At 43.3% G+C, this 27,826-nt stretch overlaps 1 protein-coding gene across 1 annotated transcript; it reads left to right on the top strand.

Moving 5' to 3' along the window:
- Positions 1-329: 329 nt before the first annotated feature.
- LOC109751578 (putative ubiquitin-conjugating enzyme E2 38) lies at positions 330-27,773 on the top strand. Its single transcript, XM_020310455.1, has 9 exons — positions 330-445; positions 1,851-1,945; positions 2,294-2,382; positions 2,484-2,723; positions 25,321-25,488; positions 25,569-25,632; positions 25,968-26,107; positions 26,193-26,504; positions 27,447-27,773. The coding sequence occupies exons 1-9, from the start codon at positions 330-332 to the stop codon at positions 27,771-27,773; spliced, it is 1,551 nt and encodes a 516-aa protein (XP_020166044.1).
- Positions 27,774-27,826: the final 53 nt, after the last annotated feature.

Raw genomic sequence — 27,826 nt, 5'->3', positions numbered from 1 at the left:
TGGTTTACCACCGCGTTTTGCCCTTGGTGGACTGTGGTGGGATTAAAACTGGCAGACAAACCTCAGAGATCGATCCTGTCGTTGGGCTCCGGTAGATAGAGGGCGAGCAGACGGCCCTGCCCTGCCCTGAACTCTCGTGCCGCCGTCGTCGTGGTAGGTATCATGGGTCTGCTGGCGCTCAAGCTGCTCATGTCGCGATCGAAGCGGCAGACCCTATCCCGTCGCGGTAGACTGTGTCTCCCTCGCCGAGCATGCATGCGTGGCATGAGACCCTGAGTTTTTGTTGCCAACTAATGTTGTTATTGTCCGCACCAACCGTGGCGTGGATGATGGTGCTGCTGCAGGTACTTGGACTGCACCGGTGGCCAAAAGAAAGCGCCCGCGCTGCAGCCAACCAGACGGTGCTGCCAAAAGGACGAGACATTCGGTGCCAGAGCTTCCAAAGGTACGCCTATCAAACGCAGATGATTGCCTATCAAACGACCTATTTTGCTGTTATGAGCGTGAAAATCAGAGTGTAGCGTCATCGGTAGCAGGCCATCATACTCCTAGTATAAGTAAGCCTGGCACCAAGGAGCTCATTAAAAAATAGGTACATCCTTTGAAACCTTACCGATTTTTCCGGCATTCCCTCCAGACAGATAGTCCCTAGTTGAAGAAACAAAGCCAAACAAGCCAAATTTCTTTCCAAGGTTGTATTTAACCCAGTGCAGAGCTCTTACCAATCCAATCTTTATTTTCTTCCGTCCTTTCATATCTCTATCCAGTAATTCACTTACCTGTGGCTGTGGAACAGCAACTTTTCTTAATTTCCTTTTTCCATCTCATTCAAATGGTTTTTCCACCCACATTCTCGACAGCCTTCTTGCCATCTTACCCGTGTGTGATTCCTTTTGCTACAGTGATGGGCCCTGTCCTTCTCTGAATCACGATATGAAAGCAAAAAGGTTCAGCGATGTCGACTAAATCTTGTCGTCGGAGAAGAAAATAAAGACACGTCAAGGCGAAAGTCCCCTTCTACACCCGAGTTCAAATGAGCTTGGGATGAACAGTAACTCAAAATCATTTTTAAAATGTTCAAAAAATCGGAATTTTTTTGTGGCAAACTTTGACAAATGTTCTAAGAGTTTGCAAACTTTCATCATGAAATCACATTTGTGGAAGTCGTGGCAAAAAAAAAAAAATCAGTGCTCCAAAATGCTTTCGAAAGTAGCACATTCAGAGTATCGATTTTGTTTTTTTGGCATGACTTCTAAAAATGTGATTTCATGAAGAAATTTTGCGACCTCTTAGAACATTTGTCAAAGTTTGCCATAAAAAAAGATGCAGATTTTTTTGAACATTTTTAAAAATGTTTTTCGACTTTACTATTCACCCGAGCTCATTTGGGCTCGGGTGCAAAAACTTAACGTCCACGTCAAGGAGCCTATCCAAAGCTATTTTACGTACAAGAGAACATGCCCCATCTTCTTAGCGAGCTTACAAGCTTATGAGTGTGCACTTTCAGAGTTTCAGACTATAAGAACTGGGATCTATTTTGATTAAAAAAATGAAAGGAATATATGATATTCCATTACGATGACCTGCTGGTTAAATCACCAGCTACATCGTTCATTACAATCTCAGGAAAATGGCCTAACCAAATTTCATAACTGCCATTCCTTAAGCTAGTGCTGCATTGTTACAGACTTACAGGACCTTGCACGTACATAAAGATTAACATTAGCAAAAGCAACTTCCATTTCAAATTTAATCTCCTGGAACCCCAGTGGCGCTAGATCACACTTCTGGATAAACTTGAGCGCAAGCGTTATAGTTCACTACATTGTTCAAGTTTTTATTGCAACTAGGTTTCTTCCAGAAAAAATAGATTACATGCTCCCGCTGCACAATTTTCCTGGATTCCCACTAGAGCGTCTATTATGCTTTCTACGAACACCTGCAGGTAATTTTTTTTATTTTTTTTGTGAATACTGTCAGGGAAAGGACACTTCTCAATGTAATTATTATTTTACATACCACAATCAGTCAATCATTATGTTGCGCTATTTAAGTATGTAATGTACTAGCACACATTGCACAGAGCACCTGGCGTGTAATGTTACTCTCATTCCCATATGCTCCTATTAGCCTCCTAGAAAAAGGATCCGATAATTCCAATGTTAAATCTTATTACATACCCTGGCGTATATGCAGGACATCTGGGATTATATATGCTAGACATTACCACCGCAATGTCTGCGTTTTGGGGGCATTAGTTGCATTTTTTGCTAGTTATTTTGTTTCCAAAAAGGTCTTATGGATACTTTGTTGGAAAAAAATTGTGGATTGCTCAAGCCATATACTTACATGTCTAATGCTGGCACCGAAGCAATGGATCTTGTTATGTACCTAATATTACAAGAACACCTCGGTGGATTCAAGTTTGTATTTACTGTTGAAAAGCTTGTCTTTGTTTACAACTAGATTGACGTACTTTACAGGGATCTTCATCCAGTGATAAAGTTGGATCGTATACAGAAATTGATTCCGTCGAAGCATCTGAAGCTGAGCTACAGAATTTTGACTCCTGTGAAATCGAGGAAGGGGATTATGTGTATGACGAAGACGAAGGCTGCTATGTGAATGGCGTTGAAGGGCCTGATTATGAATTTGATGAGATTGACTTATATCAACAACTGGATTATAAATTTGACGATTCATATCTGCCTCCAGGTGTGGAGGCTAGCACTAGTAGGAAAAGGGGCTTTTACCCCGGTTCATAAGGGCCTTTAGTCCCGGTTCTGGAACCGGGACTAAAGGGTCGTTACTAATGCCCTAGCCCTTTAGTCCCGGTTCTTACACGAACCGGGACTAAAGGCCGTCCACGTGGCCGGTGCGTGGAGGCCAGACAGGAGGGCCTTTGGACCAATAGACATTCACGCGTCAGCACCTGGAAGGAGCTGAGGTTTTGTTTTTTTTTGAAAGGGGGGGGGGGGGTTTGGGGGTTTTGGGGGGTTAATTTAGGTTGTTATTAGGTAGCTATTAGAGAGAAGTGTCCTCTCTTATATCTCCGTGCTTGGTTTACCAACGCTACGTAGTGCTATGCCTAAACATGGCTTAGATTGAAGTGAAGGCAACATGTGGTGCATGTCGAAAGTAATACTAATCCGGACTTGATCAAGTTTGGATTGTACTACTTTCGACACGCACCACATGCATGTCGCCTTCACTTCAATCCAATCCATGTTCATTTCACCCGCTGATATATAATAACTCTTCATGCGCGCATCATGCATCATCATATATAATAACAAGTCCTACTAATCATCATCATACAACTTCTACTCGTTATTAATAACAAGTCATACGATCATCATCCTCACAGTCATCGAACCAACCCTACTTAATTGTTCTTAGCACATGATCATCAGTATTAGGTAGGACCGAAATACCCTCTTTAAGGTAAAATAGCATAAAACAATATAGACCCTGACTCTCCATTATGGAGAATGGAGATCATCCTGTCTCCAATTCTTGCGCCTCGCTTCCTTTTGCTTCCAAAAACCTCCTTGCGATTTAGGAGTAGAATAGTGATCTAGGAGTAGATCACTGGACAGCGGTCAAAATTATCCTTAGTGGAATAAGGATATATTTCTTGATTATGGAAGTGACAAAAGGTTCGTCGTAAAGGGTTACGTCGATGCAAGTTTTGACACTAAATCTAGATGACTCTAAGTCTAGGTCTAGATACATATTGAAAGTGGGAGCAATTAGCTAGAGTAGCTCCGTGCAGAGCATTGTAGACATAGAAATTTGCAAAACACTTACAGATCTGAATGTGACAGACCCGTTGACTAAAATTATCTCACAATCAAAACATGATCACACCTTAGTACTCTTTGGGTGTTAATCACATAGCGATGTGACCTAGATTATTGACTCTAGTAAACCCTTTGAGTGTTGGTCACATAGAGATGTGAACTATGGGTGTTAATCACATGGTGATGTGAATTATTAATGTTAAATCACATGGCGATGTGAACTAGATTATTGACTCTAGTGCAAGTGGGAGACTGAAGGAAATATGCCTTAGAGGCAACAATAAAGTATTATATATTTCCTTATATCATGATAAATGTTTATTATTCATGCTAGAATTGTATTAACCGGAAACATAATACATGTGTGAATACATAGACAAACAGAGTGTCACTAGTATGCCTCTACTTGACTAGCTCGTTAATCAAAGATGGTTATGTTTCCAAGCCATATACATGAGTTGTCATTTGATTAACGGGATCACCTCATTAGGAGAATGACGTGATTGACTTGACCCATTCCGTTAGCTTAGCACCCGATCGTTTAGTATGTTGCTATTGCTTTCTTCATGACTTATACATGTTCCTATGACTATGAGATTATGCAACTCCCGTTTACCGGAGGAACACTTTGTGTGCTACCAAACGTCACAACGTAAATGGGTGATTATAAAGGTGCTCTACAGGTGTCTCCAAAGGTACTTGTTGGGCTGACGTATTTCGAGATTAGGATTTGTCACTCCGATTGTCGGAGAGGTATCTCTGGGCCCACTCGGTAATGCACATCACTATAAGCCTTGCAAGCATTGTGACTAATGAGTTAGTTGCGGGATGATGTATTATGGAATGAGTAAAGAGACTTGCCGGTAACGAGATTGAACTAGGTATCGAGATACCGACGATCGAATCTCGGGCAAGTAACATACCGATGACAAAGGGAACAACGTATGTTGTTATGCGGTCTGACCGATAAAGATCTTCGTAGAATATGTGGGAGCCAATATGGGCATCCAGGTCCCGCTATTGGTTATTGACCGGAGAGGTGTCTTGGTCATGTCTACATAGTTCTCGAACCCGAAGGGTCCGCACGCTTAACGTTACGATGACAGTTTTATTGAGTTTTGATGTATCGAAGGAGTTCGGAGTCCCGGATGAGATCGGGGACATGACGAGGAGTCTCGAAATGGCCGAGACGTAAAGATCGATATATTGGACGACTATATTCGGACTTCGGAAAGGTTCCGAGTGATTCGGGTATTTTTTGGAGTACCGGAGAGTTACGGGAATTCGTATTGGGCCTTAATGGGCCATACGGGAAAGGAGAGAAAGGCCTCAAAAGGTGGCCGCACCCCTCCCCATGGTCTGGTCCGAATTGGACTAGGGAAGGGGGGCGCACCCTTCCTTCTTTCTCCTTTCCCCTTCCCTTCTCCTACTCCCACAAGGAAAGGAGGAGTCCTACTCCCGGTGGGAGTAGGACCGGGAGTAGGACTCCCCCCTATGGCGCGCCTCTCCCCTTGGCCGGCTGCCTCCCCCTTGCTCCTTTATATACGGGGGCAGGGGGGCACCCCAGAGACACAACAATTGATCCTTGAGATCTTTTAGCCGTGTGCGGTGCCCCCCTCCACCATATTACACCTCGATAATACCGTTGCGGAGCTTAGGCGAAGCCCTGCGTCGGTGGAACATCATCATCGTCACCACGCCGTCGTGCTGACGAAACTCTCCCTCAACACTCGGCTGGATCGGAGTTCGAGGGACGTCATCGAGCTGAACGTGTGTAGAACTTCGGAGGTGTCGTGCGTTCGGTACTTGATCGGTCGGATTGTGAAGACGTACGACTACATCAACCGCGTTGTGATAACGCTTCCGCTGTCGGTCTACGAGGGTACGTGGACAACACTCTCCCCTCTCGTTGCTATGCATCACCATGATCTTGCGTGTGCGTAGGAAATTTTTTGAAATTACTACGTTCCCCAACAGTGGCATCCGAGCCAGGTTTTATGCGTTGATGCTATGCACGAGTAGAACACAAGTGAGTTGTGGGCGATATAAGTCATACTGCTTACCAGCATGTCATACTTTGGTTCAGCGGTATTGTGAGATGAAGCGGCCGGGACCAACATTACGCGTACGCTTACGCGAGACTGGTTTCACCGTTCGGAGCACTCGATGCTTAAAGGTGACCGGCGGGTGTCTGTCTCTCTCACTGTAGTTGAACCGAGTGTGGCTACGCCCGGTCCTCGCGAAGGTTAAAACAGCACCAACTTGACAAACTATCGTTGTGGTTTTGATGCGTAGGTAAGAACGGTTCTTGCTAAGCCCGTAGCAGCCACGTAAAACATGCAACAACAAAGTAGAGGACGTCTAACTTGTTTTTGCAGGGCATGTTGTGATGTGATATGGTCAAGACATGATGTGATATAATGTGTTGTATGAGATGATCATGTTTTGTAACCGAGTTATCGGCAACTGGCAGGAGCCATATAGTTGTCGCTTTATTGTATGAGATGCGATCGCCATGTAATAGTTTTACTTTATCACTAAGCGGTAGCGATAGTCGTAAAAGCAATAAGTTGGCGAGACGACAACGATACTACGATGGAGATCAAGGTGTCGTGCCGGTGATGATGGTGATCATGACGGTGCTTCGGAGATGGAGATCACGAGCACGGTGCTTCGGGGATGGAGATCACAAGCACAAGATGATGATGGCCATATCATATCACTTATATTGATTGCATGTGATGTTAATCCTTTATGCATCTTATCTTGCTTTGATTGACGGTAGCATTATAAGATGATCTCTCACTAAAATTTCAAGATAAAAGTGTTCTCCCTGAGTATGCACCGTTGTAAAAGTTCTTCGTGCTGAGACACCACGTGATGATCGGGTGTGATAACCTCTACGTTCAAATACAACGGGTGCAAAACAGTTGCACACGCGGAATACTCAGGTTAAACTTGACGAGCCTAGCATATGTACAGATATGGCCTCGGAACACAGAGACCGAAAGGTCGAGCGTGAATCATATAGTAGATATGAACAACATAGTGATGTTCACCATTGAAACTACTCCATCTCACGTGATGATCGGACATGGTTTAGTTGATCTGGATCACGTAATCACTTAGATGATTAGAGGGATATCTATCTAAGTGGGAGTTCTTAAGTAATATGATTAATTGAACTTAAATTTATCATGAACTTAGTCCTGATAGTATTTTGCAAATCATGTTGTAGATCAATAGCTCGCGTTGTTGCTTCCCTGTGTTTATTTTTGATATGTTCCTAGAGAAAAATTATGTTGAAAGATGTTAGTAGCAAAGATGCGGATTGGATCCGTGATCTGAGGATTATCCTCATTTGCTGCACAGAAAAATTATGTCCTTGATGCACCGCTAGGTGACAGACCTATTGCAGGAGCAGATGCAGACGTTATGAACGTTTGGCTAGCTCAATATGATGACTACTTGATAGTTTAGTGCACCATGCTTAAACGGCTTAGAATCGGGACTTCAAAGACGTTTTGAACGTCATGGACCATATAAGATGTTCCAGGAGTTGAAGTTAATATTTCAAGCAAATACCCGAGTTGAGAGATATGAAGTCTCCAACAAGTTCTATAGCTAAAAGATGGAGGAGAATCGCTCAACTAGTGAGCATGTGCTCAGATTGTCTGGGTACTACAATCGCTTGAATCAAGTGGGAGTTAATCTTCCAGATAAAATAAGTGATTGACAGAATTCTCTAGTCACCATCACCAAGTTAGTAGAACTTCGTGATGAATTATAGTATGCAAGGGATGACGAAAGTAATTCCCGAGCTCTTCGTGATGCTGAAATCGACGAAGGTAGAAATCAAGAAAAGCATCAAGTGTTGATGGTTGACGAGACCACTAGTTTCAAGAAAAGGGCAAAGGGAAGAAGGGGAACTTCAAAAAGAATGGCAAGCAAGTTGCTACTCAAGTGAAGAAGCCCAAGTCTGTACCTAAGCCTGAGACTAAGTGCTTCTACTGCAAAGGAACTGGTCACTGGAGGCGGAACTGCCCCAAGTATTTGGTGGATAAGAAGGATGGCAAAGTGAACAAAGGTATATTGAATATACATGTTATTGATGTGTACTTTACTAGTGTTTATAGCAACCCCTCGGTATTTGATACTGGTTCAGTTGCTAAGAGTAGTAACTCGAAACGGGAGTTGCAGAATAAACAGAGACTAGTAAAAAGGCGAGGTGACGATGTGTGTTGGAAGTAGTTCCAAGATTGATATGATCATCATCGCACGCTCCCTGTACTTTCGGGATTAGTGTTGAAACTAAATAAGTGTTATTTGGTGTTTGCGTTGAGCATGATTATGATTTGATCATGTTTATTGCAATACGGTTATTCATTTAAGTTAGAGAACAATTGTTGTTCTGTTTACATGAATAAAAACCTTCTATGGTCATACACACCAACGAAAATGGTTTGTTGGATCTCGATCGTAGTGATACACATATTCATAATATTGAAGCCAAAAGATGCAAAGTTAATAATAATAGTGCAACTTATTTGTGGCACTGCCGTTTAGGTCATATTGGTGTAAAGCGCATGAAGAAACTCCATACTGATGGAATTTTGGAATCACTTGATTATGAATCACTTGATGCTTGCGAACCGTGCCTCATGGGCAAGATGACTAAAACGCCGTTCTCCGGAACTATAGAAAGAGCTACAGATTTGTTGGAAATCATACATACAGATGTATGTGGTCCGATGAATATTGAGGCTCGTAGCAGGTATCATTATTTTCTGACCTTCACAGATGATTTGAGCAGATATGGGTATATCTACTTGATGAAACACAAGTCTGCAACATTTGAAAAGTTCAAAGAATTTCAGAGTGAAGTGGAGAATCATCGTAACAAGAAAATAAAAGTTTTTACGATATGATCGCAGAGGTAAAATATTTGAGTTACGAGTTTGGTCTTCAATTAAAACAATGTGGAATAGTTTCACAAATTCACGCCACCTGAAACACCACGGTGTAATGGTGTGTCCGAACATCGTAACCGTACTTTATTAGATATGGTGCGATATATGATGTCTCTTACCAATTTACCACTATCGTTTTGGGGTTATGCATTAGAGACAGCTACATTCACGTTAAATAGGGCACCATCAAAATCCGTTGAGACGACGCCTTATGAACTGTGGTTTGGCAAGAAACCAAAGTTGTCGTTTCTTAAAAGTTTGGGGTTGTGATGCTTATGTGAAAAGGTTTCGTCCTGATAAGCTCAAACCCAAATCGGAGAAATGTGTCTTCATAGGATACCCAAAGGAGACAGTTGGGTACACCTTCTATCACAGATCCGAAGGATAGACATTCGTTGCTAAGAATGGATCCTTTCTAGAGAAGGAGTTTCTCTCGAAAGAAGTGAGTGGGAGGAAAGTAGAACTTGATGAGGTAACTGTACCTGCTCCCTTATTGGAAAGTAGTTCATCACAGAAACCAGTTTCTGAGACACCTACACCAATTAGTGAGGAAGTTAATGATGATGATCATGAAACTTCAGATCAAGTTATTACTGAACCTCGTAGATCAACCAGAGTAAGATCCGCACCAGAGTGGTACGGTAATCCTGTTCTGGAAGTTATGTTACTAGACCATGACGAACCTATGAACTATGAAGAAGCGATGGTGAGCCCAGATTCCGCAAAATGGCTTGAGGCCATGAAATCTGAGATGGGATCCATGTATGAGAACAAAGTATGGACTTTGGTTGACTTGCCCAATGATCGGCAAGCCATTGAAAATAAATGGATCTTCAAGAAGAAGACTGACGCTGATGGTAATGTTACTGTCTATAAAGCTCGACTTGTTGCGAAAGGTTTTCGACAAGGTCAAGGGATTGACTACGATGAGACCTTCTCACCCGTAGCGATGCTTAAGTCTGTCCGAATCATGTTAGCAATTGCCGCATTTTATGATTATGAAATTTGGCAAATGGATGTCAAAACTGCATTCCTGAATGGATTTCTGGAAGAAGAGTTGTATATGATGCAACCAGGAGGTTTTGTCAATCCTAAAAGTGCTAACAAAATATGCAAGCTCCAGTGATCCATCTATGGACTGGTGCAAGCATCTTGGAGTTGGAATATACACTTTGATAAGTTGATCAAAGGATATAGTTTTATACAGACTTACAGTGAAGCCTGTATTTACAAGAAAGTGAGTGGGAGCACTACAACATTTCTGATAAGTATATGTGAATGACATATTGTCAATCGGAAATAATGTAGAGTTATTCTGCAAAGCATAAAGGAGTGTTTGAAAGGAGTTTCTCAAAGAAATACCTCGGTGAAGCTGCTTACATATTGAGCATCAAGATCTATAGAGATAGATGAAGACGCTTGATAAGTTTTTCAATGAGTACATACCTTAACAAGATTTTGAAGTAGTTCAAAATAGAACAGTCAAAGAAAGAGTACTTGCCTGTGTTACAAGGTATGAAATTGAGTAAGACTCAAAGCTTGACCACGGCAGAAGATAGAAAGAGAATGAGAGTCATTCCCTATGCCTTAGCCATAGGTTCTATAAACTATGCCATGCTGTGTACCAGATCTATTGTATACCCTACACTGATTTTGGCAAGGGAGTACAATAGTGATCTAGGAGTAGATCACTGGACAGCGGTCAAAATTATCCTTAGTGGAATAAGGATATATTTCTTGATTGTGGAAGTGACAAAAGGTTCGTCCTAAAGGGTTACGTCGATGCAAGTTTTGACACTAAATCTAGATGACTCTAAGTCTAGGTCTAGATACATATTGAAAGTGGGAGCAATTAGCTAGAGTAGCTCCGTGCAGAGCATTGTAGACATAGAAATTTGCAAAATACTTACGGATCTGAATGTGACAGACCCGTTGACTAAAATTATCTCACAATCAAAACATGATCACACCTTAGTACTCTTTGGGTGTTAATCACATAGCGATGTGACCTAGATTATTGACTCTAGTAAACCCTTTGAGTGTTGGTCACATAGAGATGTGAACTATGGGTGTTAATCACATGGTGATGTGAATTATTAATGTCAAACCACATGGCGATGTGAACTAGATTATTGACTCTAGTGCAAGTGGGAGACTGAAGGAAATATGCCCTAGAGGCAATAATAAAGTATTATATATTTCCTTATATCATGATAAATGTTTATTATTCATGCTAGAATTGTATTAACCGGAAACATAATATATGTGTGAATACATAGACAAACAGAGTGTCACTAGTATGCCTCTACTTGACTAGCTCGTTAATCAAAGATGGTTATGTTTCCTAGCCATAGACATGAGTTGTCATTTGATTAACGGGATCACCTCATTAGGAGAATGACGTGATTGACTTGACCCATTCCGTTAGCTTAGCACCCGATCGTTTAGTATGTTGTTATTGCTTTCTTCATGACTTATACATGTTCCTATGACTATGAGATTATGCAACTCCCGTTTACCGGAGGAACACTTTGTGTGCTACCAAACGTCACAACGTAAATGGGTGATTATAAAGGTGCTCTACAGGTGTCTCCAAAGGTACTTGTTGGGCTGGCGTATTTCGAGATTAGGATTTGTCACTCCGATTGTCGGAGAGGTATCTCTGGGCCCACTCGGTAATGCACATCACTATAAGCCTTGCAAGCATTGTGACTAATGAGTTAGTTGCGGGATGATGTATTATGGAACGAGTAAAGAGACTTGCCGGTAACGAGATTGAACTAGGTATCGAGATACCGACGATCGAATCTCGGGCAAGTAACATACCGATGACAAAGGGAACAACGTATGTTGTTATGCGGTCTGACCGATAAAGATCTTCGTAGAATATGTGGGAGCCAATATGGGCATCCAGGTCCCGCTATTGGTTATTGACCGGAGAGGTGTCTTGGTCATGTCTACATAGTTCTCGAACCCGAAGGGTCCGCACGCTTAACGTTACGATGACAGTTTTATTAAGTTTTGATGTATCGAAGGAGTTCGGAGTCCCGGATGAGATCGGGGACATGACGAGGAGTCTCGAAATGGCCGAGACGTAAAGATCGATATATTGGACGACTATATTCGGACTTCGGAAAGGTTCCGAGTGATTCGGGTATTTTTTGGAGTACCGGAGAGTTACGGGAATTCGTATTGGGCCTAAATGGGCCATACGGGAAAGGAGAGAAAGGCCTCAAAAGGTGGCCGCACCCCTCCCCATGGTCTGGTCCGAATTGGACTAGGGAAGGGGGGCGCACCCTTCCTTCTTTCTCCTTTCCCCTTCCCTTCTCCTACTCCCACAAGGAAAGGAGGAGTCCTACTCCCGGTGGGAGTAGGACTCCCCTCTATGGCGCGCCTCTCCCCTTGGCCGGCTGCCTCCCCCTTGCTCCTTTATATACGGGGGCAGGGGTGCACCCCAGAGACACAACAATTGATCCTTGAGATCTCTTAGCCGTGTGCGGTGCCCCCCTCCACCATATTACACCTCGATAATACCGTTGCAGAGCTTAGGCGAAGCCCTGCGTCGGTGGAACATCATCATCGTCACCACGCCGTCGTGCTGACGAAACTCTCCCTCAACACCCGGCTGGATCGGAGTTCGAGGGACGTCATCGAGCTGAACGTGTGTAGAACTTCGGAGGTGCCGTGCGTTCGGTACTTGATCGGTCGGATCGTGAAGACGTACGACTACATCAACTGCGTTGTGATAACGCTTCCGCTGTCGGTCTACGAGGGTACGTGGACAACACTCTCCCCTCTCGTTGATATGCATCACCATGATCTTGCGTGTGCGTAGGAAATTTTTTTGAAATTACTACGTTCCCCAACAATAACTTCATAGTTAGCAATGATAATGTACTAGTTTTAGAACTATGCAAAATATGCACGGATGTCGTAATTGTTGGGAATCGTAGCATAATTTAAAATTTTCCTACGCTCACCAAGATGCATCTATGGAGTATACTAGAAACGAGGGGAAGGGAGTGCATCTACATACCCTTGTAGATCGCGAGCGGAAGCGTTCCAATGAACGTGGATGACGGAGTCGTACTCGCCGTGATCCAAATCACCGATGACCGAGTGCCGAACGGACGGCACCTCCGCGTTCAACACACGTACGGTGCAGCGACGTCTCCTCCTTCTTGATCCAGCAAGGGGGAAGGAGAGGTTGATGGAGATCCAGAAGCACGACGGCGTGGTGGTGGATGTAGCGGGTCTCCGGCAGGGCTTCGCCGAGCTTCTGCGAGAGAGAGAGGTGTTGCAGGGGAGGAGGGAGGCGCCCAAGGCTGTTGTTGTTGCTGCCCTCCCTCCCCCCTTTATATAGGCCCCCTTGGGAGGGGGGGCGCTGGCCAAACCCATCTAGGGTGGGGGCGGCGGCCAAGGGGTCGAAAGGGGTTGCCTTGCCCCCCAAGGCAAGGGGGAAGCCCCCCCCACCCTAGGGTTCCCAACCCTAGGCGCATGGGGGGAGGCCCATGGGGGGGCGCCCAGCCCACTAGGGGCTGGTTCCCTTCCACTTTCAGCCCTTGGGGCCCTCCGGGATAGGTGGCCCCACCCGGTGGACCCCCGGGACCCTTCCGGTGGTCCCGGTACAATACCGGTAACCCCGAAACTTTCCCGGTGGCCGAAACTGGACTTCCTATATATAATTCTTCACCTCCGGACCATTCCAGAACCTCTCGTGACGTCCGGGATCTCATCCGGGACTCCGAACAACTTTCGGGTTTCCGCATACATATATCTCTACAACCCTAGCGTCACCGAACCTTAAGTGTGTAGACCCTACGGGTTCGGGAGACATGCAGACATGACCGAGACGCCTCTCCGGTCAATAACCAACAGCGGGATCTGGATACCCATGTTGGCTCCCACATGTTCCACGATGATCTCATTGGATGAACCACGGTGTCGAGGATTCAATTAATCCCGTATGCAATTCCCTTTGTCAAACGGTATGTTACTTGCCCGAGATTCGATCGTCGGTATCCCAATACCTTGTTCAATCTCGTTACCGGCAAGTCTCTTTACTCGTACCGCAATGCATGATCCCGTGACTAATGCCTTAGTCACATTGAGCTCATTATGATGATGCATTACCGAGTGGGCCCAGAGATACCTCTCCGTCACACGGAGTGACAAATCCCAGTCTCGATCCGTGCCAACCCAACAGACACTTTCGGAGATGCCCGTAGTGCACCTTTATAGTCACCCAGTTACGTTGTGACGTTTGGCACACCCAAAGCACTCCTATGGTATCCGGGAGTTGCACGATCTCATGGTCTAAGGAAAAGATACTTGACATTGGAAAAGCTCTAGCAAACGAAACTACACGATCTTTTATGCTATGCTTAGGATGGGGTCTTGTCCATCACATCATTCTCCTAATGATGTGATCCCGCTATCAACGACATCCAATATCCATAGTCAGGAAACCATGACTATCTGTTGATCAACGAGCTAGTCAACTAGAGGCTTACTAGGGACACGTTGTGGTCTATTTATTCACACATGTATTACGATTTCCGGACAATACAATTATAGCATGAACAATAGACAATTACCATGAACAAAGAAATATAATAATAACCATTTATTATTGCCTCTAGGGCATATTTCCAACAGTCTCCCACTTGCACTAGAGTCAATAATCTAGTTACATTGTGATGAATCGAACACCCATTGCGTCCTGGTGTTGATCATGTTTTGCCCTAGGGAGAGGTTTAGTCAACGGATCTGCTACATTCAGGTCCGTATGTACTTTACAAATATCTATGTCTCCATTTTGAACACTTCCATGAATGGAGTTGAAGCGACGCTTGATATGCCTGGTCTTCCTGTGAAACCTGGGCTCCTTTGCAAGGGCAATGGCTCCAGTGTTGTCACAAAAGAGAGTCATCGGGCCCGACGCATTGGGAATCACCCCTAGGTCGGTAATGAACTCCTTCATCCAGACTGCTTCATGTGCTGCCTCCGAGGCTGCCATGTACTCCGCTTCACATGTAGATCCTGCCACGACGCTTTGCTTGCAACTGCACCAGCTTACTGCTCCTCCATTCAAAATATACACGTATCCGGTTTGTGACTTCGAGTCATCCAGATCTGTGTCGAAGCTAGCGTCGACGTAACCCTTTACGACGAGCTCTTCGTCACCTCCATAAACGAGAAACATATCCTTAGTCCTTTTCAGGTACTTCAGGATATTCTTGACCGCTGTCCAGTGTTCCATGCCGGGATTACTTTGGTATCTTCCTACCAAACTTACGGCAAGGTTTACATCAGGTCTGGTACACAGCATGGCATACATAATAGACCCTATGGCTGAGGCATAGGGGATGACACTCATCTTTTCTATATCTTCTGCCGTGGTCGGGCATTGAGCCGTGCTCAATTGCACACCTTGCAATACAGGCAAGAACCCCTTCTTGGACTGATCCATATTGAACTTCTTCAATATCTTGTCAAGGTATGTACTCTGTGAAAGACCAATGAGGCGTCTTGATCTATCTCTATAGATCTTGATGCCTAATATATAAGCAGCTTCTCCAAGGTCCTTCATTGAAAAACACTTATTCAAATAGGCCTTTATACTTTCCAAGAATTATATATCATTTCCCATCAATAGTATGTCATCCACATATAATATGAGAAATGCTACAGAGCTCCCACTCACTTTCTTGTAAACACAGGCTTCTCCATAAGTCTGTGTAAACCCAAACGCTTTGATCATCTCATCAAAGCGAATGTTCCAACTCCGAGATGCTTGCACCAGCCCATAGATTGAGCGCTGGAGCTTGCATACTTTGTTAGCATTCTTAGGATCGACAAAACCTTCCGGCTGCATCATATACAACTCTTCCTTAAGGAAGCCATTAAGGAATGCCGTTTTGACGTCCATCTGCCATATCTCATAATCATAGTATGCGGCAATTGCTAACATGATTCGGACGGACTTCAGCTTCGCTACGGGTGAGAAAGTCTCATCGTAGTCAACCCCTTGAACTTGTCGATAACCCTTAGCGACAAGTCGAGCTTTGTAGATGGTCACATTACCATCTGCGTCCGTCTTCTTCTTAAAGATCCATTTGTTTTCTATGGCTCGCTGCTCATCGGGCAAGTCAGTCAAAGTCCATACTTTGTTTTCATACATGGATTCTATCTCGGATTTCATGGCTTCTAGCCATTTGTCGGAATCCGGGCCCGCCATCGCTTCTTCATAGTTCGAAGGTTCACCGTTGTCTAACAACATGATTTCCAGGACAGGGTTGCCGTACCACTCTGGTGCGGAACGTGTCCTTGTGGACCTACGAAGTTCAGTAACTTGATCCGAAGCTTCATGATCATCATCATTAACTTCCTCCCCAGTCGGTGTAGGCACCACAGGAACATTTTCCCGCGCTGCGCTACTTTCCGGTTCGGAAGGGGTGACTATCACCTCATCAAGTTCCACTTTCCTCCCACTCAATTCTTTCGAGAGAAACTCCTTCTCCAGAAAGGACCCGTTCTTGGCAACGAAGATCTTGCCTTCGGATCTGAGGTAGAAGGTATACCCAATAGTTTCCTTAGGGTATCCTATGAAGACGCATTTTTCCGATTTGGGTTCGAGCTTTTCAGGTTGAAGTTTCTTGACATAAGCATCGCATCCCCAAACTTTTAGAAACGACAGCTTAGGTTTCTTCCCAAACCATAATTCATACGGTGTCGTCTCAACGGATTTAGACGGAGCCCTATTTAAAGTGAATGTGGCAGTCTCTAAAGCATAACCCCAAAATGAGAGCGGTAAATCGGTAAGAGACATCATAGATCGCACCATATCCAATAGAGTGCGATTACGACGTTCGGACACACCATTTCTCTGAGGTGTTCCAGGCGGCGTGAGTTGTGAAACTATTCCACATTTCCTTAAGTGTGTACCAAATTCGTGACTTAAATATTCTCCACCACGATCTGATCGTAAGAATTTTATTTTCCTGTCACGTTGATTCTCAACTTCACTCTGAAATTCCTTGAACTTTTCAAAGGTTTCAGACTTGTGTTTCATTAGGTAGACATACCCATATCTACTTAAATCATCAGTGAGAGTGAGAACATAACGATATCCTCCGCTAGCCTCAACACTCATTGGACCACACACATCGGTATGTATGATTTCCAATAAGTTGGTTGCTCGCTCCATTGTTCCGGAGAACGGAGTCTTGGTCATCTTACCCATGAGGCATGGTTCGCACGTGTCAAATGATTCGTAATCAAGAGACTCCAAAAGTCCATCTGTATGGAGCTTCTTCATGCGCTTGACACCGATGTGACCAAGGCGGCAGTGCCACAAGTATGTGGGACTATCGTTATCAACTTTACATCTTTTGGTATTCACACTATGAACATGTGTAACATCACGTTCGAGATTCATCAAAAATAAACCATTGACCAGCGGGGCATGACCATAAAACATATCTCTCAAATAAATAGAACAACCATTATTCTCGGATTTAAATGAGTAGCCATCTCGAATTAAACGAGATCCAGATACAATGTTCATGCTCAAAGCTGGCACTAAATAACAATTATTGAGGTTTAAAACTAATCCCGTGGGTAGATGCAGAGGTAGCGTGCCGACGGCGATCACATCGACCTTGGAACCATTCCCATCAACACCAACGGCAAAGTTGAGTGTAGAAATCGTAACCCTAACGTATCACTTACTCGTCGTAAGAATCCTGCAACATGAAACGTTGCAGCCCGAAAACGGGTCAGCACATGGAATATGCTGGCAAATTCACACCATAGAGAAATGATGAACAAAAGCTATCACTACATGCATATATAGCTGGTGGAAAAGCTCTATGGTTATAATGTTTTTGCGAAAAGCCAATTTTTCCCTACTGCAAAGGAATAAATTTTATTTAACTATCATGGTGGTTGTTAAACATTGAGAATGGTTGACAGCATTCTCAATCCCAATTAAGTATCATCATTAACCCAACAAGATTAATTAAAGTAACATGATGAGATCAACAGGATAATCCAAGAACTAGATACTCAAGATGTCCATAACCGGGGACACGGCTAATCATGAGTAGTTTGTACACTCTGCAGAGGTTTGTGCACTTTTCCCACAAGACTCGATCGCCTCCGCTTGGTTCTCGCACTACATGATGTTTGAGAAACGGATGACCGAGACACAGTCTTTCAGAAGTGTTTGCACCTTACGATGTGATAGACCGTACCACCTACATCCCCTACATCTACTAGTCTACCACTGTAAGAGTTCACACAACTTAATCAACTATGCTAGAGCCCATAATAGCTTGCGGCTGCACACGGAAGTTTCTAGCATGAATAATCTCATGATTCCTTTGAACCTGGGTGGCGGTCCAAAAGAAAAACAGGCAATCCTGGAATACCCAGGTACCTCAATCCACCCAGATGTGAGTTTTAGTTGCCACCTTAAGTAAACCATTAATTAACAATCTCACATCTGTCATGAATACTCTCAAACCCAATCCACGTCTACGAGCATAGCATAACAATATAAGCAAACGTAGAAGTAACTCCCAAAGGTTTGATAATAAACAGGGCAATAGGTTCCTACCTCATTAACTACTTCCCAATACCCACATGTTATCAATCCTACTCATGCAATGTTTGAGGGTTGAATCTAATGCATAAAAACTGGGTATGAAAGGGATATGATCAAAGTGTGAACTTGCCTGCAATGTGGATGAAGATGATTCGCACTCAAAACTCTTGTTAGATCTACTCGTCACACTCCGTCAATCTATCGAAAGCAAGCAATGGTAACCACACATAAGCAATCACTCAAAAGATCAGAAAGAACGAAGAAAACAATTCGGAAAACTTCAAAACCAAGCAAATAACTCTTGCAACATAAAACAATTTCTAACAGTACCAAAATTATGTGAATTTGGCCTTATCAGAAAGTTTAGGTCAAGAGCTTCGATTTGCAAAAAGAATCAACTCAAACGGAGCTACGAAACTCAAGTTCCGATCAAACGAAGTTTGAATTCAAATCTGATCTAGTTCAAATTTTAAAATTTCAGAAACATGTTTGAGTTGTATTACTGGATAGAGGGAATCATAACGAAGACGTGGGCGTTGGTTTCGTTGGATTTGGACAAACGAGTAAAAAGATGTGGTCGTTTGAAAAACAGGGACTAATCTATAAAAGTAACACTACGGATAGGTCCCTGCCAGAAAAATAAAAATAAAAGAAAAACCTAAAGAACGAACGTTCGTTTTCTAAACCTAACCAGTGAACGTTCTCTAAATAAATAAACCTAACAAAACCGTTTTTTTTAAAACAAACTACGGTTTTTTTTTGAAAAAAAACAATAAAACCGTAGGGAACAGAGGGGTTTTGTACCGGTTCTCGCGGATTCGACCGGCGGCGAGAAAACCAACGGCGGTGGCGGCGGCGTTCTCCGGCGAGATGGCGCGGGGCTCCGGCGAGGGCGGCGAGGTGGCTCCGGCGCGGCGGCTCGGCTTCGGGCGCGAGGCAAGGCGCGGGCGGCGGCGCAGGCGAGGGCAGCGAGCGGCGCGGGCGGCGGCGGGCGGCGCGGCGCGCGGTGCAGCGGCGGCGGCGGCGGCGAGATGCGGGAGCGGGCGGCGGCGCGTCGAGCAGAGAGGAGAGGGCCCGGGGCGGCGCTATTTAAGGGGAGGAGGGGCAGCGCGGTGGCGTGCGGGAGGGGGCAGAGGAGGCCGGGGCGAGCACGGCGAGCAAGGCGGCGCGGCGGCGGACTCGGGAGGAGTCCCGCACGGGGACGACGGGCGAGCTGGGCCGCGGCCTGGCTGGGTGCTGGGCCGGCCCAGTCGGCGAAGTTTTTTTTTAAACAGCGGGAAAAGAAAAGAAAATGAAAATAAAATAAAATATTATATAGGCATATAATATATCAAAATTTTCAGAAAAAGATTTTCTACAACATGAATATTTTTCTAAAGGCAAATAAAATCCTCAAAAATTCAAATAAATCAAACAGTGCTACTGCCTTAATAAAATCCAATAAAAATCATTTCAAAAATACCAAAATGATTTCAAATTTATTTCTCTCCAATTTTCTGATGTAGGGAATCATTTTACCCTATTTTCTATATATTTTATTTTTTTGGAGAAAAATAATTTGAATAAATCTCAAATAACTCCAATATTGAAAAATAATTTCAATGGGACTTTGATTTTAATCCTTTGAAACTCCCAACTCATATTTCATTTGTTTTGAAGAAGTCATTTTATCTTCTCTCGTGAAAATCATTGAGTTGCATAAAGTTTCAGAAATGGGAAATATTTTCAAATGAAATTCAAATATTTTCAAGACCCCTTGTCATTTAAATAAATGGAAGAAGTCATGTCATCTTCTCTCTAGGGTTTTGTGGTGAAAAGAATTTGAATTCATGGAGATCATAACAGCAAAAATGAAAGTTTGGGAAAGTCCTTTTATTCCCTCTCATTTAACTTTCAAGAAGTTTCGAATTCGACTCAATTTCACTCAATTAATCAAACAATCAATCCAATCAATCTGTTTATTATAACATTCCAAAATTTAGAATTTTGGGATGTTACACATGTTCCGCACATTGTTTCAACAATCAAAATAAGCTGTCAATGAAAATAAGCTGTCAACTATTTTGAAATGAACAATATAAATTAGCTAATAACTATGTTTGAGAAACTCACATAGCGGTAGAATTGGAGGCGTATCAACAAGGACCCAAATGTCCATATTGTCTTGCTCGATGTCAGGATCACCAAGATCCATGGTGACAAGCATACCCTCATCAAAACCATACATCTTGCAAAATGCTTCCCAATTTTTGCAACCAAAATGGGTTACGCTCTCAGGTGAATTTTCTTTGTTTCCATACTTTCATGGTCTTCAAAACCCATCCTCTCCAAGACGTAGCGTCTTGCATGGCATGGGATAAGCTAGCCGAATTGTAAAAGATGAAAAGTACACGTTGAAATAGTTGAAGTCGTGCTTAATTACGAAAAAATAACACTTGTCGTCGTTGCGTACCGTTTCAACATCGAACTTCTCCTCCAGCTTAATACTGAAGCGCCGATCTTCGTCCAGGTGAGGCCTGTCGCACTGACCTCGGTCGTCGTGGCACCAGTCGCACTCCCCCGGGAGACTTTCGTCGTCCGAGTACGACATTTCCTATGTTCATAATTCAAATATTAAACATCTACAATTAAATATATGTACTAAAAAACCTAAGTTAGATCATTATTATTCATCACGGGTTGACTATCAGTTTGTCGAGTCTTTTTTTTAAAACTCTCAGCTCACGTGGTGTATACATTCGACCGTTGGTGATGGTCGCTCCTCCCTTTGTCCCCGTGTGCATTACACCAAAATGTCTAGCTAGCACACGGGAACAAAGGAGAAGCGACCCCCACGACAACAGTCGGGATTCTTCGTCCTCTCATATATATATGGTGGAACTCTCCCTCACTGATTCCTCTCTGACATTTGCGACCGTCGGTGATGGTAGCTCCTCCTTTCGTTCTCGAGTGCATTACACCAAATTGTCTAGCACACGGGAACGAAGGAGAAGCTACCCCCACGACAACAGTCGGGATTCTTCGTCCTCTCATATATGGTGGAGACTCGACAGACTTACAGTCAACCCGAAATATCGTTTAATTATCTTTCTAAAAGAGGATTTGGCTGGTCTCACCTCGATGTCGGAGGGGGCGGTGACGGGGACGACGGCGGGGATGATGGAGGGGCCGGGGGCTCCTAGATTTCTGCGAAAACAAAAACCCTATAAGCTATCAACTAATCATAGTGCTCTCCAATTTTAGCATTCAAAGTAGGATCGGAGTAGTTTTCCACTTTGAGCATTCAATAAGCAAAATCAAATCACAAAATAAAGTAGTATTCAAATTAGGATGCATTCAATTATAAGCAAAACTACATCATCTCCATGCGTCCGTACATCGTCGAATATTATCACTAATACACCTCGAATACTATCATACATATAGCATCGCTAGTACAGCTAGAACAGTAGCGCCCGACGGGTATCGGCGCGGGCGGTGGACACCCAAAGGGACGGAACCATCACAGGATCATAGCTCCAGTGAGATCCCTGAAGAACCTGCCAGGTATTGTCGAACCTGCCCTCCAACGCAACCATGTAGCGACGGACGTGCTGGTCCTCCTCGCTGACACGGTGACGTACCACCTCCGCGGTGTCCGGAAGCCTCGGCACCGTCACTGGCCCACGCGAGCGCCACCAAACAAGGATCGGGTCAACGACGGGCTGGTTCCTCACCAACCTACGCCCACCGGAAGGTAGCACCTCCCAAAACCAGCCCGGCGGAGCCCAGTCCCGGACATGGCCCCTCTGATCAAGCCGGCCTCCTCCGCCGAGTCGACGACGAGGATGCGGGATAGGCATCGTCGACGTCGATGCGGAATAATTGCTTTAACTAAAAAAACAAACTAGTTCTATTAATTTCCTTGCTAAAAATAAACTACTTCTATAGTAAAATAAACTAGTTTTGTTAAATCAACTAGTTCAACTACTAATTAAGCACTTACTATAAATAAAATAAAGTAGTTTTATTAATTAATCAACTAGTTCAACTACTAAGCACTTACTATAAATAAATAAAATAAAGTAGTTCTTACTAAAAATAAACTACTTCTATATATAGTAAAATTTAATAAAATAGTTCTATTAATTAATCAACTAGTTCAACTACTAAGCACTTACTATAAATAAATAAAATAAAGTAGTTCTTACTAAAAATAAACTACTTCTATATATAGTAAAATTTAATAAAATAGTTCTATTAATTAATCAACTAGTTCAACTACTAAGCACTTACTATAAATATATAAAATAAAGTAGTTCTTACTAAAAATAAACTACTTCTATATATAGTAAAATTTAATAAAATAGTTTTATTAAATCAACTAGCTAGTTCAACAAAAAAATAATACAAATTATATGAAAAAAAATAAACAGAGCCGTGGCGTGGCGGCGGCTCACATCGGGCGACGAAGGGCGACGGCGTGGGTGGCGGAGGGTGGCGGCGACCGCAGCGGGCCGCGGGCGGAGGGCGACGGTGACGTACGGGCGACGGCTCGGGGGCGCGCGGCGGAGGCCGACGGCGACGGCGGCGGGGGGCGGAGGACGACGGCGACGGGCGATGGCGTGGGCTCGGGGGCGCGGGCGACGGCGACGGCGGCGGGGCAGCCTGGCGGCGTAGATCGAGCTCGCGGCGTCGTCGGGCGGGGGGAAACTGACGATGGAAATCTGAAAATTTCCTAAGTGCTGCTTATATAGCAAAGGCTTTGGTCCCGGTTCAACGCATAAACCGGAACCAATACCCACCCTTTAGTCCCGGTTGGTGGCACCAACCGGGACCAAAGGCCTGTTTTCACCAGCGCAAAGGGCGGGAAGCAGAGGGCTTTGGTCCCGGTTGGTGGCACCAACCGGGACCAAAGGGGAGCATTGGTTCCGGTTGGAGCCACCAACCGGGACCAAAGGGGAGCATTGGTTCCGGTTGGAGCCACCAACCGGGACTAATGTGCTGGCGCGGTGCGGGGGAAGTTTAGTCCCACCTCGCTAGCTGAGAGAGCTCAGCACCTGTTTATAAGCTGCGTTGCAGCTCAGGTGCTGAGCTCCTCTCTAATATGCAGGCATTACATGCCTACCTTTGTCACTGCCATGTTGGGCCTATTGGGCCTGCGGGCCTGCATCCTGGCCCATGTGCAGATGGGTTTCTAGTCGTATGCAGGCCGTGTGGCCCATTAGGCGGTATTTTTTATTTTTTCCAGTATTTTTTTGTTTTTTGAATTATTTATTTTCTTTTGATTTTTGCTTTATTTTTTTATTCTTTTTGCTTTTAGCTCAGAATAATTATAAACTTTCTGTTACTCCATTAGTTTCCAAATTTGAATAGTTTAAATTTCATCCGGAAACTCGTCTGTTACAAAGGGATTTCATTTTTTAAAACTTATTTGAACTCCTGACTTTTTATGTGTTCAAAATGCACCATTCAAAGCCACATCATCATTTTTCAATCCTTTCTGACTTCATTTGTTATTTTTCATGCATTTACTAATTATTTTGAGCTATAAGACCCTAAAATTGAAAAGCATTTCAAATGAACTCTGAAAAGGTTGAAAGTTGGCATGATATCATCATTTCATCCACATAGCATGTGCAAGAAAGTTGAGAGGGTTACGGCAAAAACTGGATGCACTTCGTGTACAAAACGGACAATCTCTTTCAAAGTATCAGGATTTCATCCGGAAACTCGTCTGTTACAAAGGGATTTCATTTTTTAAAACTTATTTGAACTCCTGACTTTTTGTGTGTTCAAAATGCACCAATCAAAGCCACATCATCATTTTCAATCCTTTCTGACTTCATTTGTTATTTTTCATGCATTTACTAATTATTTTGAGCTATAAGACCCTAAAATTGAAAAGCATTTCAAATGAACTCTGAAAAGGTTGAAAGTTGGCATGATATCATCATTTCATCCACATAGCATGTGCAAGAAAGTTGAGAGGGTTACGGCAAAAACTGGATGCACTTCGTGTACAAAACGGACAATCTCTTTCAAAGTATCAGGATTTCATCCGGAAACTCGTCTGTTACAAAGGGATTTCATTTTTTAGAACTTATTTGAACTCCTGACTTTTTGTGTGTTCAAAATGCACCATTCAAAGCCACATCATCATTTTTCAATCCTTTCTGACTTCATTTGTTATTTTTCATGCATTTACTAATTATTTTGAGCTATAAGACCCTAAAATTGAAAAGCATTTCAAATGAACTCTAAAAAGATTTTGTTTCTACTTACAACAAAAAACTTATTTATTTTATTTCTAATTACTTATGTATTTTACTTTAATTATTTTATTTATATTTATTTTACTGCTGCTATTTTTATTTATTTTACTGCTGCTATTTTTACTTAATTTATTAAGGTTTATTTATTGTAGTTACTATAGTTTATTTTATTAAGGTTTATTTAGTTTTATTTATTTTATTAAGGTTTATTTATTTTATAAATATAAAAAAGAACATAGATGCACTTATAGAGAAAATTCAACCTAAATTCATAAGAAATTTACTATGAATTTACGTCAAATTTCCTGTATAAGGGAATCTATTTTCACTTTAAGAGAAGCTCAACAAGGCATAGAGGGACGGGCTTATAAACTGGTGTGAGCGCCCTTCGGTTGGCGAGGTGGGACTAAACACTGGCCGCAATTAGGACCAGCCCTTTAGTCCCGGTTTGTGGTATGAACCGGGACTAAAGGGTGGTGGGCCAGGAGCGTGGCCCATTGGTCCCGGTTTGTACCACCAACCGGGACCAAAGGGTCCATACGAACCGGGACCAATGTCCACGAGGCCCCGGCCGGCCCCCTGGGCTCACGAACCGGGGCCAATGCTCACATTAGTCCCGGTTCGTGACTGAACCGGGGCTAATGTGAAAACTGTCCTGTGACCTAAGCCCTGTTTTCTACTAGTGTAGTGTACCATTGGTGCAGAAAGCTGTAACTGATGACGGGCCTGACAATTTTAAGTCAATGTCAGAAATAGAGGATGAAATTGGCAAGAAATACAAGTTATTTAAACAGTTTGACATTATTAAAGATTTCTCTGATCATCATTATGCCAGTAATCCTGTTGGAAAGGTAAAATCTTATGCATATTGCTTTACTTGGCACCTTCTTTTCCAAGCGGACACTTATTTCTTTGTTTAACTTCACTTCAGACAGGGAAAGAGTGGACAAAAAGAATTCAGCATGACTGGAAACTCCTGGAGAACAATTTACCAGGTCAGCTATTTCCAATAGGAATTCTAAATATGTGTTTAAATGCTCTCCTCAAGTGAAAGATGCACATTTTCTAGCACACTCGGGATCTGATTTGAACCACCCATTTCTCCATTACTCAGTGTTGCTTCAAAATTTGTGCAAATTTGGGCATATGTTGTCTTGCTGAAGAAAGCTCTATTGTCAATGGTTTTATGTGTATTTTAAACTCACCGTTTTATTATTTACTTTCACCTACACAGTTTTAGAAAGGCTGCTGAATCTCCTCTGTTGAAATTACTACGGTTTAGAAATGCACATTGATGCACTATTTTCATGAACTATTATTCTGTGTGCAGCGTCCATATATGTTCGCGTTTCGGAAAACCGAATGGACCTTCTCAGGGCTGTGATCATTGGGCCTCAGGGAACACCCTACCATGATGGCCTTTTCTTCTTTGATGCTCAATTCACTGCTAGTTATCCAGCGACTCCTCCAGTAAGTACTGACATCTAATAACTTCTTATTTGATGTATTCTCATAATTTGATTTAAAAATGATACCTGTTGTGGTGCCTTTGCAGGTGGTATACTATCATTCTGGAGGACTTCGGCTTAATCCAAATCTGTATGATTGTGGAACAGTCTGCCTTAGCCTCCTGGGAACCTGGCATGGTAACGGCTGTGAGAATTGGAACTCAGCTCACTCAAGCATGCTACAAGTGCTGATATCCATTCAAGGTCTCATATTGAATGAAAAGCCATACTTCAATGAGCCAGGATACGAGACTGAAGTCAATGATGCTAATGGACAGAGGAGGTCCTTGGAGTATAATGATACAGCATTTCAGCACTCGTGTGGGACAATGCTGTACTCACTTCGTAGGCCTCCACAGGTAACATACTGCATAATTATCAAGCTCTTGCAGTTCCCGACACGAGTGCATGAGTGCCCATGGTTGCGAAGATCCGTCCAAAATATAACTTGCTGCATGTTGATGTTGTTAGACGGGAAGGATAGATCGAGAACAGATCTAACTTTCAATGCTAACTGTAGCAGAAGTTCACGTTTTCAACTTTTAACTGCAAGATCAAATTATTCAAACCATCCGATTGTTGCTCCTGGGTGGTTTCACAAATGGACGCCACATGTCTGCCATGTCACAGCCAGGAACAAAGAAATACTAATTATTTTTTGCCAGAATGGAAGAAATTGTTTTGGTAGAAAAGGATCAATAAACAGAACTTGCGACATGGCATTGATGTGGTGCACATGTAGCATCATCCATCTCTACAGTTTGAGGATGTGAATCAAATGGTTTGAGTTCAGGTTGAAAAATGAACTTCTGCCAGAGTTCACAGTTGAATGGTGAACTTTTCTCTAGAGAAAACATCACTAACTGTGGGAACCTTGAGCACATTTGAACCATGATGGATTCATACGGGATAGAAGATCTTCCACCTCCTGGACATTAGCTTGTACTCTGTTTTTGTGTTATCCTGAATCCACGCCAAGTAAGAAGGATGAGAATTTTATGGTAGCTAAGGGAACTGACACTGTTTTGGATATAACAGTCATCTATACTAGTCACGAGTACACATTTTGGAGCCATAATACTGAAATCTTGCTAGGATTGGTAAAGGTTGCTAGATTTCATATCTAGCTTGCCCAGTGTTGCACAGAACAACAACCACAATCTGGCACTTAATTTGGTTGTAATATGGTACTAATTGTTATCTTCAGGAGGGTGTAGTGGACTAGGAGGCTTAGATTGCATAGCTCCCATACCAGAATATTAAATAACCTTTTTTGCTGGTTGTTGCTTTGCTTGTTTCAGCACTTTGAAGATCTTGTTGCCGGCCACTTTCGTGAACGTGGCCATGCAATTCTGGCTGCATGCAAATATTACATGGAAGGTAACGAAGTTGGGTCCGTAGTTCCTGATGAGGACGATGAGGGCAAGGAGCTGGAAAATGCAAATGCGCGTGCAGGTGCAGGTCGACGAACCGCATCCTTCAAGGGCGACATGAAGGTTCTGTTTGAAGAGCTCCTGGTGGAATTCAGTGTGAAGGGTGCTGACACCAAGAAGTTCTGTGCTGAGAAGGTGAAGAAGACGCGTCAAAAAAAGAAGAAGTTGAAGAAGAGCCAGCCTGCTGCTGCTTGAAGGATCCAGCTGAAGCAGCAGCAGCAGATATCTGTGGTTCCACAGTGAAGTGA

Source organism: Aegilops tauschii, chromosome 5 (genome assembly GCF_002575655.3).
Source record: "Aegilops tauschii subsp. strangulata cultivar AL8/78 chromosome 5, Aet v6.0, whole genome shotgun sequence".
Taxonomy (NCBI): domain Eukaryota; kingdom Viridiplantae; phylum Streptophyta; class Magnoliopsida; order Poales; family Poaceae; genus Aegilops; species Aegilops tauschii.
Note: the sequence above shows the minus strand (reverse complement) of the source record. Positions and strands in the feature narration are given on the sequence as shown.